The 18,795-nt window shown below is 38.0% G+C and overlaps 1 protein-coding gene across 1 annotated transcript in view; it reads left to right on the plus strand.

Annotated features, from left to right (window-relative positions):
- Positions 1-18,795, plus strand: part of LOC131495882 (ankyrin repeat domain-containing protein 26-like) — a 42,776-nt gene that overhangs the window by 14,487 nt on the left and 9,494 nt on the right. The window contains exons 4-7 of the mRNA XM_058701055.1: positions 28-194; positions 12,911-13,081; positions 15,294-15,327; positions 15,908-16,043. Coding sequence (XP_058557038.1) covers positions 28-194; positions 12,911-13,081; positions 15,294-15,327; positions 15,908-16,043 — 508 coding nt within the window. The remainder of the gene's footprint in view (positions 1-27; positions 195-12,910; positions 13,082-15,293; positions 15,328-15,907; positions 16,044-18,795) is intronic.

The raw sequence follows: 18,795 nt of genomic DNA on the forward strand, positions 1-18,795 counted from the left end.
ATTGACTAAAGTAACAATTACCTTTAGTATCAAGTTCCATTAAAAGTTGAAGAAAAAAAGAAGCACAGAGGAAGTGACATGGAAGTATCAGAAAACATACATGATGCTGCGGCTGCTGGATTAATTCCACAAAGACAGAATGGAAAAACTGATAACGATCAATTGCCTATTACAGAAAATAAAGATTCTGATATGTAAGCCTATAGCAATATTTAAATAGTAGATAATTGTTATTTTCCTATGCAACAATCTTTTCTAGTTTGAGCTAATGTTCTTGATGAACAAATTTCGTATTTTTTGTGGAGAAATTTCATCCTACGTGCTAATGAGAAAAATGTAAATACCAATGAGATACCATTTTTTGCAGTCATAGTGATAAATATTTTATTTAAAAAAATAACCAAAGTTAGGAAATGTGAGGAAAATGACATTCTTAGACACTGTGGCTGGATGAAATTGGTAACTCCTTTCTGAAAGGTGATTTAGCAGTGTATTTCAAAATTTCAAATATGTTGGGCCACGTGGGTGGCACAGTTGGGTAAGCATCCAACTTTGGCTCAGGTCATGATCTTGCACTTCATGAGCTTGCGCCTTGTGTCAGGCTCTGTGCTAACAGCTCAGAGCCTGGAGCCTGCTTCAGATTCTGTGTCTCCCTCTTTCTCTGTCCCTCCCCTGCTTGTGCTCTGTCTCTGTCACTGTCAAAAATAAATAATATAACGTGAGAAAAATATTTCAGGTAGGTCATCTCTTTATTCCAATGGTGTCATTGCCAGGACTGGGTCCTTCTGAAATATGTGACTTCTATAAGCAAGCGTGTGTGCCTGCACATGCAAACACATACACACACACACACACACACACACACACACACACTATAAGGGCATTTATTATATATTACATATACAAAATAGGACAGATATATTAAGGTTACTTATATAAATATGTTACATGTATATGTGAAGGATATTTATTATAGCATTCCCATATCAAACATTTGGAGATAGTCTAAATGTTTATTGAATTATTTTGAGAGACAGACAGAGAATGTGCACACTCGGGAGCCCAAGCATTGAGGGGGAGCAGAGACAGAGAGGGAGAGAGAGAGAATCCCAAGCAGACTCCACATTAACAGTGCAGAGGCCAACACAGGGCTCGATCTCACGACCACAAGATATGAGCTGAGCCAACATCAACAGTCAGATGCTCACCAGACTGAGCCACCTATGGGCCCCAGAGATAGGCTAAATATCCATTCATTAATATGGAAGTAAAGTTTCACTTCTATAAAGTAATGGAGTATGTGACCATTTTAAAAAATGAATTTAGGTCTATGTGTACTGATGGTTTAACAAAGTATATTTAAAGCATATGGTTTGGTTTGACGTCATGTCTTATGCACATTTTGTTAGAATACTTTTAATATCTACTGAATTGCAAACGGAAGTTCCCTGCTACACTGGCAGTCTACCAACAAAATTGCTAGTTATTAGATTTTTGGTTTTGTTTCCCAGTGCATGAGTGCTCCAATGTTGGACCCTCAACTTAATCTGATTATTGCCAAGAGGATTCACGTGGCAACATGTCTCATATTCTATATAAATATTTCATGGCCCCTGTGCTATAAGCCAAGATTCTGGTAATGCAATGAATCGTTTTTATAAAGGTACCTTGCTTGCATGCCATTATCCTGCCTTTTTAGAGAATATATTTCAACATGAACCACAACAAATTTTTCAACAGTGCCTTCATGTTATACAATTTGTGACAATTCAGTTTACAAAGTAGGACTATTTTCTGCATTCCCAACCCCTTTTACTTCTGTGTATAAAATTTTAATATGACTCATTACTTTGGATAGTATAAAATATCCTAGAGTTGGGTGACGTTTTAAAAATGTTTGTTTATTTTGAGAGAGAGAGAGAGAGAGAGAGCGAGAGAGCATGCACACATGAGTGGGGGAGGAGCAAAGAGAGAGGGAGAGAGAGAATCCCAAGGAGGCTCCATGCAGTCAGTGCAGAACTCAATGCTAAAGAACCTAGAGATCATGTCTGAGCTGAAATCAAGAGTTGGATGCTTCGTGCACTGGGCTACCCAGGTGCCCTTAGAGTTCAATAATTTTTATCAAGCACGAAATACTGCCCTTGAAACTTAGTTTTTCTGTGGTCTTTCTAAGCATGAGAAAAATGGTAATCAGCTTATATAATATATATCTAGAAAAAATTTAAGGAGTCTTCTCAGTGTATAATTTTGTGAGTTATTTTGTACCTTGGTCTGGCATTTTAAAAAAGCAAAAAAAAAAAAACACAAAAAAACTAGTGTTACATATATGCAATTTTTAAGACTTCCAAATATTACAAGAATACCTAATCATTATGTAACAATTGAAAACTACAGCAATAATAGAAAATTAAATCAACCATGACCATTCCACTTAGCTATGAAATCCATCAACAGCCTTCTTCACTCTTTGATCCTGATTTCCCTCCCTCCCATCCACTCTTGAATTCATTGTAGCAATTTTCCCTCTCATTCCTCCAGAATTGTTTTTTCAAGGTTACCACCGATTTTCACTTTAATAAATCTAAACAATTTCATACATCTCATTTTACTTAACCTTTCAGCGATATTTGACCCAGTGGAAAACTCTCTCCTCCAAAATTCTGTCTCCATGTTGCTTGTAGGCTGTCACTCACTCATCTGATTTTCCCGCTGTCTTTCTAGTCTGTACACCTCAGCCTGATTTGCTTGTTTCTTCTCGTCCCCCACCTTTTAACCCATTGATGTCTTCCAGGAATTTGCCTTTGATTTTCCTTCTCTTGACTTTTACTATCTTGTATATTCTAATGATCCTCAAGTTTACTTCTCCAGCCCGGATCTCTCTCCATAATTCCAGGCCCGCCTATCAAACTGCCTACTTGATATCTCTTTCTCGATAGCTATTGCAAACTTAACATGTCCCAAATTGAACTCCTGATATTCTTTCTTTATATTTGCCTTTCATGTCTTTCCTAATTGAGTTAATAACAGTTCTATGAGTTGCTCTGCTAAAAAACTTGGTGTCATCTATGACTCCTGTCTTTCTTTTCTTTTTCTTTCACTTTTTCTTTCTCTTTTCATTTTCCTTTTCATACACATCACATCTCATCTGTCAGCAAATCTTGTCATGTCTTCCTTCAAATATATCGAGAGGGGCGCCTGGGTGGCGCAGTCGGTTAAGCATCCGACTTCAGCCAGGTCACGATCTCGCGGTCCGTGAGTTCGAGCCCTGCGTCAGGCTCTGGGCTGATGGCTCGGAGCCTGGAGCCTGTTTCCGATTCTGTGTCTCCCTCTCTCTCTGCCCCTCCCCTGTTCATGCTCTGTCTCTCTCTGTCCCAAAAATAAATAAAAAAACGTTGAAAAAAAATTAAAAAAAATATATCGAGAATCCAAACACATCTTCCATGACCAAGAGACTATCATCTGTTGTTTATATTGGTGTAATAGGTAACTAAATGGTCTTCTTGTTTGTTTGTTTCTTCTTTTGTTTTTCCTCTGTTTCCGTTAATTCTAAACACATTGGATCTAGTAAAACGTAAGTCGGATTGTGTCTTTCCTCTGCTCAAAGCTTAATTGCCTCCCATTTCACTCAGAGTACATGACAAAACTCTTTCTAATGCCGACAAGGCCTGTATATGATCAGGTGTCTCCTTCTCTCTCTCTGATTTGAACTCTTTTCTACCCCTTTCATTCTGTCCAGCCATACTGATTTCTCACTACTCTTTAAGTACTTCGGACATACTTCTGTACTTGCTGTTGACTCTATCTGCAATGCTTTCCCTCAGATACCTCATGGCTTGCTTTTTCCTTTTTTGTTTGTTTTTCCTTTCAGGTTTTTGCTTAAAAGTCACTTTCTCAGCAAGGCCTTTCTTGGCCATCCTGACTAGTACTTCAACTACCCTTTTCCCTATAACACATCAAAATGTGATTTCTCTGCTTTCGTTTTTCTCCTCTAATACTGTATATTTTGCCTGTGTAGCTTATTGTTATTGTATGTTTACTTCACTCATGAGTAGGATTGTTATCTGTTCATTGCCATGTCCTCAGTGCCTAGAAAATGTTCTAGTCTATATAGTACTTCTTCAATAATGTTTATTGAGTGAACGGAGTTTAACTTGTGTGTATAGTTTTTAACATAATACTAGTCCCCACCTTGACAAAGTTTGGCATGGGTTCATTCTGACAAGTAAACCTGCCAGTTATATACAGTTTTTGGATTTTAGGGGGCCCAATATTGTGTTTACTTGCTACTTATTCTTTTAGTTGTATTTATGTTAGTTTTCATTATGGTGAAATGTATCAAAGGAATAGCAAACTTCCTTTATATTTATTAAGGAAACTAAAATATGGTGGCAAATTATTATAGGACTTAAAAAATTCTCGCCAAAGATTATGAGCCCTCAATATCTGAAATAAAAAGATGAAGTTGTAATTGATCACTTACAAATAAGAGCGAGCTTTGCTGGTTAGGTATAGTCGTTTCTGACAGAGCAGTCTGCTATTCTTATACAGGGTTTGGGGAAGAGTGGAGTTTAAGGATGGGGGGACTTTCAGAAAATTAAATGGTTTGTCATCATCTGAAGCACCATGCTTATTTGGGTGATACTGTTGTGGATTGGTTGCCACGCTGAAGCATGTGTATTGGAGTCATTTTTGTCCTTTATTTGCTGTCTTTCAGAAGGAAGGAGCTGAAATGGATTGGTTGGTGAGTAGGGCTGGTGGGCATTGATTAACACATTTAAAACTGATTCTGGTGGCTTCTTGTTACCATGGCTACGTGTTAGGGTTTCTTTTTGTTTTGTTTTGTTTTTTCTAAGTTTGAGGTGGCTCTCACCAGATGTTTTCTACTTAAAAGTTGCTTCTATTGACTGGGTTCAAATTGAAAGCTATTTCAAATTCTATAATTACAGATTCATTTTTGAAATTTGAGTTGAGAGGAATTGTTTGACAATTGCTTTCAGAAAGATTCTTCTTTTCTTGGATGTTATTTCCACGAAGAAAGTTATCTGTATAACAGTTTTTGAAAAAAAATTGTTAGTTTTGTTTTTGTTTTTGGTGCTCTTCGGGGCTCATGTTTAAGTCTTAAATAATCCGTGGGAAATTTCATTATTTTTGGAAATGTACGTAGCTGTATGGTAATAATATTCTGTTGCATGCATTTAGTCCATGAAAACAGAATTATAATTTTCTTTTTGGTGAATCCCCCATTTTTTTCTATCAGGATTAGATATTAGGCTAAAAGTATACAAAATTTACCAAATCATTTTTTTTAATTGTTTAAAATGTTTCTTCATTTGGAGAGAGACAAAGTGAGAGTTGGGGAGGGGCAGAGAGAGGGGGAGACAAAGATTCCAAAGCAGGATCCAGACTCTGGGCTGTCAGCACACAGTCCGATGTGGGGATTGAAGCCACAAACCCTTAGATCACAAACCGAGCCAAAGTCATACACTTAACGTACTGAGCCATCCAGGCGCTGCAAACCATTTTTTTTAAACAAAAGCACAACTAATCAGATGATTGTCATTTTTGAGTGATAGATAATAACATATGAGTACTTTTGAATTTTTTAAGTTTTTCCAGATTTATGAGATATAAGTAACATACATCTGTGTAACTAACTGTAAGGTGTACCTGTATTAATTTGATACACTTTTATATTGTCAAATGATTACCACAATAGTGTTAATACTTCCATCATCTCACATAAATATCATTTTTTGTTTGTGATGATCTAGTCTTGTAGCAACTTTCAAATGATATGATACAGTATTGTTCACTGTAATCACCATCCTGCACATTAAATCCCCAGAATTTATTAATCTTGTAACAGGTAGTTTGTACCCTTTGACCAATATCTACCCATTTCTCACAGCCTCCTAACCCTGGCAACCACCAGTCTGTTCTGTTTCTTGTGCAGTTTTTTTTTAATTCCACATATAAGTCAGATCATGCAGTGTTTGTCTTCTGTGTCTGACTTCTTTTCACTAAGCATAAAGCCCTCAAGTTTCACTCATGTTGTCACAAATGGCAGGATTTCCTTCTTGTTTGTGGCTGAAAATATTCCATTGTAACTGTATACCATATTTTTTTAATCCATGGATCCACTGATGGATGCTTAGGTTGTTTCTTGACTATTTTTTTTAATTTTTTTTAGCGTTTATTTATTTTTGAGACAGAGAGAGACAAAGCATGAACGGGAGAGAGTCAGAGAGAGGGAGACACAGAATCTGAAACAGGCTCCAGGCTCTGAGCTGTCAGCACAGAGCCCGACGTGGGGCTTGAACTCATGGACCGTGAGATCATGACCTGGGCCGAAGTTGGCCACTTAACCGACTGAGCCACCCAGGCGCCCCAAGTTTCTTGACTATTGTAAATAATGCTGCAATAAAGATAGGGCTGCAGATATCTCTCCAAGATAAGGATGTCATGGCTTTAAGATATATACCCAGAAATGGGATTATTGGCTCATATGGAGGTTCTATTTTTAGTTTGTTGAGGAGCCACCATACTGTTTTACATAGTGGCTGTCCCCATTTACAGTCCTACAGGAGTACAAGGAATCCCTTTCCTGTACATCCTTGCCAACGATATCTCTTGTCTTTTTGACAATAGCCATTTTAATAGGTCAAAGTGATATCTATATACTGCAGTTTTGATTTGCATTTCCCTGATGAATAGTGATATCGAGCACCTTCTTGTGTACCCCTGGCCATTTGAATATGTTTTGAGGAGAGACGTCTTTTAAGGTGCCTTGCCCAGTTTTTAATTATATTTGTTTTTAGCTGTTGAATTGTACGAATTCCTCACACATTTTAGATATTGACGTTTTTCATATTTGTAGCTTGCAAATGTTTTCATCCTTTCCATAGGTTGCCTTTCCGTCATGTTGCTTGTTTCTTTTGCTGTGCAGAAACATTGTTGATTGCATTGGTTGTTTTTGCTTTTATTACTTGTACTTTGGATGTCCTATTCTATTTCCTGGAGATTCTTCTGAGGGGAATTCTTCCGTTTGGTCATTTTGGACAGACAGTCCCTGGAGTGGTGAGGACCCGCAGGGCACTTCCCCCGTGCTGTGGTGTATAACTGGAGTTGGTGGGCGGGGCCGCAGTCCGACCTGATGTCTGCCCCCAGCCCACCGCTGGGGCCACAGTCAGACTGGTGTGTGCCTTCTCTTCCCCTCTCCTAGGGGCGGGATTCACTGTGGGGTGGTGTGGCCCGTCTGGTCTACTTGCACACTGCCAGGCTTGTGGTGCTGGGGAGCTGGCGTATTAGCTGGGGTGGGTAGGCAAGGTGCACGGGGGCGGGAGGGGCAGGCTTAGCTCGCTTCTCCTTAGGTGATCCACTTCAGGAGGGGCCCTGTGGCAGCGGGAGGGAGTCAGATCCGCTGCCGGAGGTTTGGCTCCGCAGAAGCACAGAGTTGGGTGTTTGCGCGGAGCGAGCAAGTTCCCTGGCAGGAACTGGTTCTCTTTGGGATTTTGGCTGGGGGATGGGGGGGGGAGATGGCGCTGGCGAGCGCCTTTGTTCCCCGCCAAGCTGAGCTCTGCCGTCCAGGGGCTCAGCAGCTCTCCCTCCCTTTGTCCTCCAGCCTTCCCGCTTTCTGAGCAGAACTGTTAACTTCTGACCTCCCAGACGCTAAGTCGCGCTTGCTGTCGGAACACAGTCCGTCCGGCCCCTCCGCTTTTGCCAGCCCGACTCGGGGGCTCCGCTTGGCCGGCGAGCCGCCCCTCCGCCCCGGCTCCCTCCCGCCAGTCCGTGGAGCGCGCACCGCCTCGCCGCCCTTCCTACCCTCTTCCGTGGGCCTCTCGTCTGCGCTTGGCTCCGGAGACTCCGTTCTGCTAATCCTCTGGTGGTTTTCTGGGTTCTTTAGGCAGGTGTAGGTGGGATCTAAGTGATCAGCAGGACGCGCGGTGAGCCCAGCGTCCTCCTACGCCGCCATCTTCCGGAACTCTCTGGATGTCCTATTCTAAATCATTCGTAAGATCTATGTCAAGGAGCTTTTATCCTCTGTTTTCTTCTAGGAGTTTTATGATTTAAGATTTTATATAGAAGTCTTTATTTGCGTTTGGGTTGACTTTTGTGAGTGGTGTAAGGTAGAGGCACAGTTTTATTCTTTTGCATGTTAATATCCAGTTTTCTCACCATCATGTATTGAAGAGATTACCTTTTCTCTTTTGAGTATTCTTGGGTCTCTTAACAAAGAGACTTTATGCATGGGTTTTTAGTTGACTTTATGCATGGGTTTATTTCTGGGTTCTTGATTCTGTTTCATTCATCTTTGTGTTTTGTTTTTGTGTGTGTGTGTGTGTGTGTGCAACTTCATACGGTTTTTATTACCATAACTTTGTAATAGTTTGACACCAGCAAGTGTGATGCTTCCAGCTTTGTTCTTCTTTCTTAGGATTGTTTTGGCTATTTGGGGTCTTTCTTGTTCCTTACACATTTGAGGAATGCTTTTCCTATTTCTGTGAAAAAGGTCATTGGAATTTTGACAAGGATTGCATTAACTCTGTGGGTGGTTTCAGGTAATGTGGATATTTAATGATACTAATTTTTCGAATCCATAACAACGGGGTATCTTCCCATTTGTTTGTGTCTCTGCTATTTCTTTTACCAATGTCTTGTAGTTTTTACTGTACCTATCTTTCAGAAATCCTTGATTAAAATTATTCCAAAATATTTTGTTCTTTTTGATGCTTTGGGGAAGGGGATTTTTTCCTTATATTTCTTTTTCAGCTATTTCATTGTTATTGTTTAGAAATGTAACGGATCTCTTGATGCTGATTTTGTAATTTTTTTTTACTAAATATAATCTATTGTCAAATTGGTTTCCATACAACACCCAGTGCTCATCCCAACAGGTGCCCTTCTCAATGCCTATCACCCACTTTCCCCTCTCCCCCACCTCCTATCAACCCTTAGTTTATTCTCAGTGTTTACAAGTCTCTTATTGTTTGCCTCCCTCCCTCTCTGTAACTTTTTTTCCCCATCCCCCACACCCATGGTCTCCTGTCAAGTTTCTCAGGATCCACATATAGGTGAAATCATATGGTATCTGTCTTTCTCTGCCTGACTTATTTCACTTTGCATAATTCCCTCCTATTCCATCCACGTTGTTGCAAATGGCCAGATTTCACTCTTTCTCATTGCCAAGTAGTATTCCACTGTATATATAAACCACATCTTCTTTCTCCATTCCTCGGGTGATGGACATTTAGGCTCTTTCCATAATTTGGCGATTGTTGAAAGTGCTACTGTATACATTGGGGTACATGTGCCCCTATGCATCAGCACTCCTGTATCCCTTGGGTAAATTCCCAGCAGTGCTATTGCTGGGTCCTAGGGTTGTTCTATTTTTAATTATTTTAGGAAGCTCCACGCTGTTTTCCAGAGTGGCTGCACCAGTTTGCATTCCCACCCACAGTGCAAGAGGGTTCCTGTTTCTCCACATCCTTGCCAGCATCTGTAGTCTCCTGATTTGTTCATTTTAGCCACTCTGACCAGCTTGAGGTGGTATCTCAGTGTGGTTTAGATTTGTATTTCCCTGATGAGGAGTGACGTTGAGCATCTTTCCATGTGTCTGTTGTCCATCTGGATGTCTTCTTTGTGAAAAGTGTCTATTCATGTCTCCTGCCCATTTCTTCCCTGGATTATTTGTTTTGTGGATGTGGAGTTTGGTGAGTTCTTTACAGGTTCTGGATATTAGCCCTTCCTTTATGCGATATGTCATTTGCAACTATCTTCTCCCATTCTGTCGGTTGCCTTTCGGTTTTGTTGATTGATTCCTTTGCAGTGCAGAAGCTTTTTATCTTGACGAGGTCCCAATAGTTCATTTTTGCTTTCCATTCCCTTGCCTTGGGAGATGTGTCAAATAAGAAATTGCTGCGGCGGAGGTCAAAGAGGTTTTTTTTCCTGCTTTCTCCTCTAGGGTTTTGATGGTTTCCTGTCTCACATTCAGGTCCTTCATCCATTTTGAGTTTATTTGTGTGTATGGTATAAGAAAAGTCGTCTAGTTTCATTCTTCTGCATGTTGCTGTCCAGTTCTCCCAGAAGAAAGAGACTGTCTTTTTTTCCCATGGGATACTCTTTCCTGCTTTGTCAATGTTTAGTTGGCCATACATTTGTGGGTTCACCTCTGGGGTTTCTATTCTATTCCATTGGTCTGTGTGTCTGTTTTTGTGCCAATACCATACTGTCTTGATGATCACAGCTTTGTAGTAGAGGCTAAAGAGACAGAGTGTGAACAGGGGAGGGGGAGAGAGAAAGAGAGAGAGAGAGAGAGAGAGAGAGAGAATACAAAGCAGGCTCCAGGCTTCGAACTGTCAGCACAGAGCCCAATAGAGGGCTTGAACCATAAACCATGGGATCATGAACTTAGCTGAAGTCAGAAGCTTAACTGACTGAGCCACCCAGGCACCCCTGCATCTTTATGTTGATTTGGTATCCTTCATCCATGGAACAGCTTTTTGGTGGTATCATCAGGATTTTCTATATATAAGAACATATCATCTGTAAACAAAGACAGTTTTACTTCTTCTTTTCTGATTTGGATGCCTTTTATTTCCTTTTCTTGCCTGACTGCTTTGGCTAGGACTTCCTCTATCCTGTTGAATAGGAGTGGTCAAGTGGGCAACTTTGCCTTGTTCTTGAACTTAGAGTAAAAGCTTTCCGTTTTTTACCACTGCATATGATGTTGGCTATGGGCTTATCATATTGGGTTTCATTATGTCCAGGTGTGATAATTCAGTACCCACATTGTTGAGAGTTTTTATCTTGAAAAGATGTTGAATTTGGTCAAATGCTTTTTTCTCCCATGCTGGGATGATGATATGATTTTTTTTATCCTGTTAATGCGGTGTATCAAATGTATTTATTCGATTTGATTTCTGAAGGATAATTTTGCTGAGTAAAGTATTCTTGATTGGTAGTCTTTTTTCTCTTAGCACTTTGAATATGTAATCCCACTGCCTCCTGGCATGGAAGGTTTCTGCTGAGACATTGCTAATAGCCTTATGAGGGTTCACTTGTAGTCACATAGTCTTTGCTCACTCTTTTTCATTCTTTTGACTTTGTTCTCTGCTGACTGGATAATCTGAGAGTTCCTGTCTTTCAATTCACATTTTTTTTTTTGCTTGACCCATTTCCTGTCAGTGATCACTCTTGCTTTTTTCATCTCCTTCATTATACTCTTCAGCTCCAGGATTTTTGTTTAGTTAGCTTTTACTATTTCCAGCTCTTTGTTAAGCTTCTCATTTTATTCATAGAGTGTTTTTCTGATTTTATTGAATTGGCTTTTTGTGTTTTTCTTGTAACTCACTGAGTTTCCTTAAAACTGCTATTTTTGAATTCTCTTTTGATTAAATTACAGATCTCCCTGTGTTTCCGATTGATTACTGGAATATTATTGTGATCCTTTGATGGTATAATATTTCCTTGATATTTTATATTCTTTGCAGTTTTGCATTGCTGTCTTTGCATTTGAAGTAGCAGTCACCTCCTCCAATCTTTAATGACTACCTCTTCAGTGTGTCCAAACCTGATTTTTTTGCTCCGGTGGGATGCTGGAAATTCTCTGCAGGACACCTGGTTTTCCAAAAAGGCTCTCTCATCCACGGGTGATTATCTTAGAGAGTGTTTTCCAGGGAGGGGCTCACCGATGTGGCTGAGAGGGAGGGGCTGGAGGCGCTTTATGGGCTATTGCTAGGTCCACAGATTAGACTGTAGTATGTCTGCCTGTTACCTGATGCACGGGTAGGCAAGACTTGTCCTCGGTCCCTTGGAATACGGTGCTAGATCCCCACAGCTCCTGCAAAGGCAGTTTTGCCCGTGGGTGGATGAGATGCCAGTTTGTTGTAGGTGGGGAGACGCAACAACGTACATCTTGTTCAGCTATGATACTGATATCGCTCTGACATATGGGTATTTTATTTTTTTCTTTTTTTTTTTTAATTTTTTTTCAACGTTTTTTATTTATTTTTGGGACAGAGAGAGACAGAGCATGAATGGGGAAGGGGCAGAGAGAGAGGGAGACACACAGAATTGGAAACAGGCTCCAGGCTCCGAGCCATCAGCCCAGAGCCTGACGCGGGGCTCGAACTCACAGACCGCGAGATCGTGACCTGGCTGAAGTCGGACGCTTAACCGACTGCGCCACCCAGGCGCCCCCATATGGGTATTTTAAAAGTAGTTTTTCCCCTAAGATATTTCCCTGATTTCTTCTTTCATGTTATATGGACCTCCTGCTACTTTAAAACTTTGTTGAAATTAAGCATTCTTATATTTAAAAGCAAAGCCACAAATAGAGCACACATCTAGTTATTACTCCCATGTCTAAGAGTCACTGCCTTTAGGAAATGAACTCTAACTTTTTAGTGTAACCTTCAAGGTTCTTCAGAATTTCTTTCCTGACTGATCTCTTACTACTTGCTTCCATGTATTTTATGGTTTTTTTTCCAAGTTCCTATAAGCTTATACTTTTTCCTTTCAAGGCACCTAGATGCCATCTGTGTAATCTTTGTGCTCACATTCTAATCTCTAAGAAAATGGTTTTCTCCCGTTTCTTTCCCTGGCGACCTCTGCTGTTTATTTTCCCTCTTCAGTAAAGCCTTTCTCGTCCTCACTTACAGCTTTTCACATGTCAATTCTTACAAATCACATTGTATTCTAATTGTATATTTACCTGTGTTTGAAGCAACAGATGAGTATTTCCTTTTGTACGGTTGGTACTTCAGCACTGTTCTCTGAATTAATCAAATTAAGTCAGATGGGTAAAATTCAGAACTTGATGAAAATTGTCTTTTTATTCTTTATCAGTAAAATTATTAGAAAACATTGGCTTTTTTATGGCTTTTTAATGGCTTTGTTTTTTTTTTTTAAGGAGGGAACCTGGTTTACATGTGAAGAAGTTAAAGAAAGGTGAAAATGAAAAAGGGACATCAAAAGGATCTGTGATCACACCAGTGTTGCAGAAGGCAGATTCCCTAACTGGTGGTCCACTACAAAAGAATGATGGCAGCCATTTCAGTGAAAAGGATCAGCATGAAAGCAGGTAAAATCTATAGATTCTTTATGTGCCTGTGAAGGAATTTTAGCAGTGATTACCTTTTGTGGAAATAAAATGCTGTAGTGCAGGTAGGTCCAAGCTAAAGCAAGAAATACTCAACATATCAAACACACTGCTTGAAAAGTTGTGATGAGGGTAAATGACTTTGTCAAGGAGCAGTTTGAGTAGTCACCATGAAGCATGGAAGATGAGTAAGTGTAAACAACTCCTTACAGCATTTTAATAGGGAAAGGTAATAGAGAAATGGATGATAACTGAAAAAGAATGTGAATTGCAAAGGCATTTTCTTTCTCTTTTTATTTTAAGATGGGAGCTTTTAGAGAATGTATTCTGTTGGAAATGATCAATAGAGATAGACATGGTTAGTTAATTTAATTTTGTTTGCATTTGCAAACATTAGGAAGTTTGTTGATTGTATTACATTATCTTTTAAAAATTATAGTAATTGTCTTTATTACTCTTATTCATGTGATTTTGTGCAAGAAGTTGATTTATTCTGAATTGGTTCCACAATGGGGTATTCTCATACAATTGAATGTGCAGATTTAAAAATATATATGTATGTATCCAAGTATATATATATATATATATATATATATATATATATATATATTTGTATATATGTATATATATAAAATATATTAAATTAAATTAATTAATTTATTAAATTAATTAATTTAATTAAATAATTAAATAATTTAAAATAAGTAAATCAATTTAATTTAATAATTTAATTAATTAATTAATTAAATATATATTTATATATATGGCTGTATAATTTCTTATATGTATGTATATGTATATTTATTATATGTATATTATATGTATAATATACATATTATATTTTTATGTATATGCATATGCATAATATACAAATTATATGTATAATTTCTTATATATGTATATATAAGTATATGTGTATAAGTTCTATATGTATATATTTGTATACACACACACACTTATCATAAATGTATGCAAACACTGAGGCCATTCTGAATAAAACTAATCCTTCCTTGATGATTTTACATATCCAGTGCCTTTGATAGTATCACAAATAGCTATGATTGTGTTAGGGACTTTAAAGTATCTGGTTCTATTAAATTAATATTATTTAGGTTCTGGGGAAAGGGGAAGATTTTGTTTATTTACAATTGGAAAAGAAACTAGTAATCCATAACAGATTATTCCTTTTGGACTAGAGAGCTCTAAATTACCAAAACCATGCTTCCTGTACCAACAGTGCCATTGACACAGATTGTATGCTCAATAAGTATGTGTTAAATGTGGAATTAAACAGTGGAATGAATGAATGAATGAATGAATGCCTGTTGAGGAACTTCTCTAGAAGAAGCAAATCTTTAGTTTACTGAAAGTAGATTTCTCATCTTGCCAAGTATAAAGTCTCTTAAAAAATGTGTAAGATTCAGAAATTGTTATGTATCACTATAGCTAGAAATCGAATCATAATATAGATTCATTTGCTGTCATATTAGTTAGAAACACTGGAGTATTACTTTAACCACATAGTATAAAACACATGCTTTGAAGGCACATTCCTGGGTTTGAATTCAGGGTCTGTTCTTGGCCAGCGACGAGGTCTTCTTGGGAAAGTCACTTCGACTTTCTGTGCCTCATTTTCTTCCTGTGTAAAATACCTAATATAATAACCTACTTCATAGGATTGTTGTGGGGCTTCAAATACCTTGAAGACATGTAAAGTGCTCATAGTAATGCCTAGAGAGTAGTTGCATAGTGAATCTTCAACACGTTAATATCATGATTGTTAAAAAGGGGTTCTTTCATATAGGGACTTAACTTGCACTTTCCAAGTAGGTTTTAGTGCCAGTAAAAGTTTATTTTTAGTAAAATGACAACAACACAAACAATGGTATCATTCCTATCAAATAATGCAAGTAGCATTAGGATTTTCCTTTGCTTTTGTTAGTTATTACCTAACTTTAGTACTTTGTTGTGCTCGCTTCAGCAGCACATATACTAGAACTGGATACACCTAATCCCTTGTTAATATTAGCAGTAGTATGTTTTCTATGTTGTTTAATGTTACTCTGTTGTTTAATCCCCTTTGTAGAAAATTAGATTCAAATGCAGAGATTTTATATCAGAAACAATAGGTTTAGATACGCTTTGTATTTTAAGTATTTAATATTTGCCTGAAAAGAATTGTTTTTTTTTTCAGACCTGCAAAGAAAATTTCTAAGAAAAAGAACAAGGTAAGCAAAAGAGACAATGTAATTTTATTTTATTTATTATTTGTTTTATTTTTATTTTATTATATTATTTTGATACATATTTGTTAGGAATATTGTTCAGTGGCAAAAAATTACTTTATGAAAGATGTAGTGAAAAAATAGAAAATCTTCCTTTGTTGTAGAGACATTTGCTGTGAAAAAGTTATTTAGAAATACTAGCTATGGATAACAGTGTCTTTTTGATAAAAATCCGTTCTTTTAAAAAGTCTCTATGGTTTTGCTTTTAAATGTTCATTCACTTATTTTTAAAATGTATTTTGAGAGAGAGCACGCACAAGTGGGGGTGGGGGCTGAGAGAGAGGGGGAGAGAGAATCCCAAGCAGGCTCCATGCTGTCATTGTGGAGGTCAACGTGGGACTCAAACTCAGGAACCCTGAGGTCATGACCTGAGCCAAAATGGAGTCGGATGCTCAACCGATTGAGCCAGTCAGGTGCCCCTGTTTTTGCTTTTATAAAAAGATGGCTATTTATCACTTCTCTACAACTAGTATATTTTATAAATATTTGGGGGACATTTTGAAATGGTATTATTCATTGGTAGGTCAAAAAGCAAATTACTTCTATGGATGATCTTGTCGACTTCATTCAGTCATCTGAAGCAGCTTCAGAGCATTGTGAGTTGCCTTACTCTAAGAATTTCATGTTGCTGATTGAACAACTTGGCATGGATTGTAAAGGTACGTATATTGCTGTAGTAATATGTGCACACCTTGCCTACTACTGCACCATAGAACACTGCTGTATTATAGAGCTGCTCATCTCAGAAATATGTTTTATATTAAAATAAAAGCAGAACTATTGTATCCTCTCAGCCAAAGAGTCATCATTTCTACTGTACCTTTCTTAGAGGGAATGGCACATCTAATGTGTTTGTTAACTCTGCTTCTCTTCTGTGCCTTCACCCAGTTCAGGTCATTATTTTTCTCCTAGATGACTGAAATAACTTCAGGACTGTTTTCCCTGCTGTTCTACCTCCCAGGACCTTGGTCTACACTGCAACCATAATTAGTATATGTTTTAAAACAATGTGTCTTTCATCATGGTACCCCCTTGCTTAAAGCTTAGCTAGTACTTCTCATTGCTATTAGGTTAAAGGCCACAGTCCTCTGGCTTCATCTTGTATTGTTTTACATCCTTCTTTCCGTCTGTGTCTTATCCACTGTTTTAGACATTTCTTCCTGTGAAAGAGCTTTTCGTTTCCAACATTTTTAGTTCATATATGAAGTTTAGTTCATATATGAAGTGTGTCATTTGATAGTTTTGACATATGTTTACACGTATGAAACGATAACCATAATCCAGACAGTTAACATATTCATCACCCTTAAAAATCTCATGTCCCTTCATATTCCCTTATTATGAAGCTGCCAAATTGTTTTCTAAAGGAGTTGTACGGTTTTCCATTCCCAACAGCAGTCTGTGAGAGCACCAATTCCTACATACATATTCATGAACACTTAGTATTGTCAGCTTTTTGAATCCTAGCCATTCGGATGGATATTTAGTATATATCTCATTATGGTTTCAATATACATTTCCCTAATAACTGATGAGCATATTTTCATGTGCTTGTTTGCCATCTGTGTATCTTCTTTGAATTGTCCAAATCTTTGGTTGTTTTAAAAATTTGTTTGTTTGTTTTCTTACTTGTTGAGTTTTCAGAATTCTTTGTATATTCTAGACACAGTTCCTTATTTTGTTTTCTTTTTTTTGTGGTTGTTGTTGTTGTTGTTGTTTCCACTGAGGCATTTTATTTTCACATATGTATTACATCCCTAGAAAAAGAATCCCAGGATTTCCCCTTCTGTGTGTTTTCATCTTGCTTCTTCATGGTCCATGACTGTAGCTGAGGTGGTCAGTATAATGAAACCAAACTGAGCAGATTATTCTGCCATTTTTCTAGATCTTTGCATTTTCCATCAATTCTGGGGCCAGTCACTCCACGCTTGCTTAACCTGCCTGTGAGTTTCACAACAATTTACCCAACTCTTTTGATCATCAATGATTTTAAATTCACCAGTGTAACCATGCTTCATCATCACAGTTAGAAAGTGGACAATGTCTTTGGAGCATGGCCTAGTAAGAACCTGGCGTTTGCTTCTCTTTTCAGTATTGTTATGCTTTGGGAAGCATCTGCCACGACATTCACTTGCATCATGATGGTGGCACAGAAAGATGGTGGAAAGAGCTAGGTACAGTTCCTTTCTCACCTCTCTTTTTTTTGCAAGGTTTTTCTTCTCCCACTCTGTGACTTTTCCTTGTCTCAACAGTGTTCTTAAATTTTTTTTCAACGTTTTTTATTTATTTTTGGGACAGAGAGAGACAGAGCATGAATGGGGGAGGGGCAGAGAGAGAGGGAAACACAGAATCGGAAACAGGCTCCAGGCTCCGAGCCATCAGCCCAGAGCCTGACGCAGGGCTCGAACTCACGGACCGCGAGATCGTGACCTGGCTGAAGTCGGACGCTTAACCGACCGCGCCACCCAGGCGCCCCTCAACAGTGTTTTTAAAGAGCAGTTTTTCTTTTTGGTGAAGTCCAGTTTACACATTCATTTGTTCTTGTATGATTCTTGCTTTTGGTTTTCATATCTAAGAAATATTTGCATAGCACAAGGTCACAAAGCTTTTATCTCATGCTTTCTTTTAGAAGTTTTATAGTTTTTAGGTCTTACATTTAGATCTATGACCTATTTTATATTCTTTTTTTATTTGTGAAACAGAGTATGGATACAAGTTAATTCTTTTGCATATGGATATCTAGTTGTTCCAGCACCATTTATTGAAAAGGCTGTGTTTTCTCCACTTTATGCCATTGTTCCTTTGTCATAATAAGTTGGCCACATATGTGTGGCTTTATGTATGGGCTCTATTCTGTCTCATTGATCTCTTTGTCCATCTTTGTACCAATATTATGCTGTTTAAATCACTGCCAGTTTATAAGGATTTTTGAAATCAGGTAGTGTTTGTCGTCCTGCTCTGTTCTTTTCAGTGTTCTTCCGCTACTCTGGATCCTTTGCATTTCCACGTGAATTTTAGAATCAGTTTGTCTGTTTCTTAAAACAAACAAACAAACAAACAAACAACAACTCTGGTGGTCTTCTGGAAATTAAGTTTAGATTATGTTGAATCTACAGATTTATTTGGGGAGAATTGGCTTCTTGACTCTATTGAATCTTTTAACCCCTGAACAGAGTATATATCTCTCCCTTGATATAGGTCTTTTAAAATTTTCTCAGTAATATTTTGTAGTGTTTAATGTATAGGTCTTTCTGTCTTTTATGATATTAACTGTGATTATTTTTTTATTTTAAGTGCAATTGTAAATAATACATCTTAAATTTAATTTTTTTTAATGCTTACTCTTGAGAGAGCGACAGAGCATGAGTTGGGGAGGGGCGGAGAGAGAGGTAGACAGAATCTGAAGCAGGC

Source organism: Neofelis nebulosa, chromosome 15 (assembly GCF_028018385.1).
Source record: "Neofelis nebulosa isolate mNeoNeb1 chromosome 15, mNeoNeb1.pri, whole genome shotgun sequence".
NCBI classification, from domain to species: Eukaryota; Metazoa; Chordata; class Mammalia; order Carnivora; family Felidae; genus Neofelis; species Neofelis nebulosa.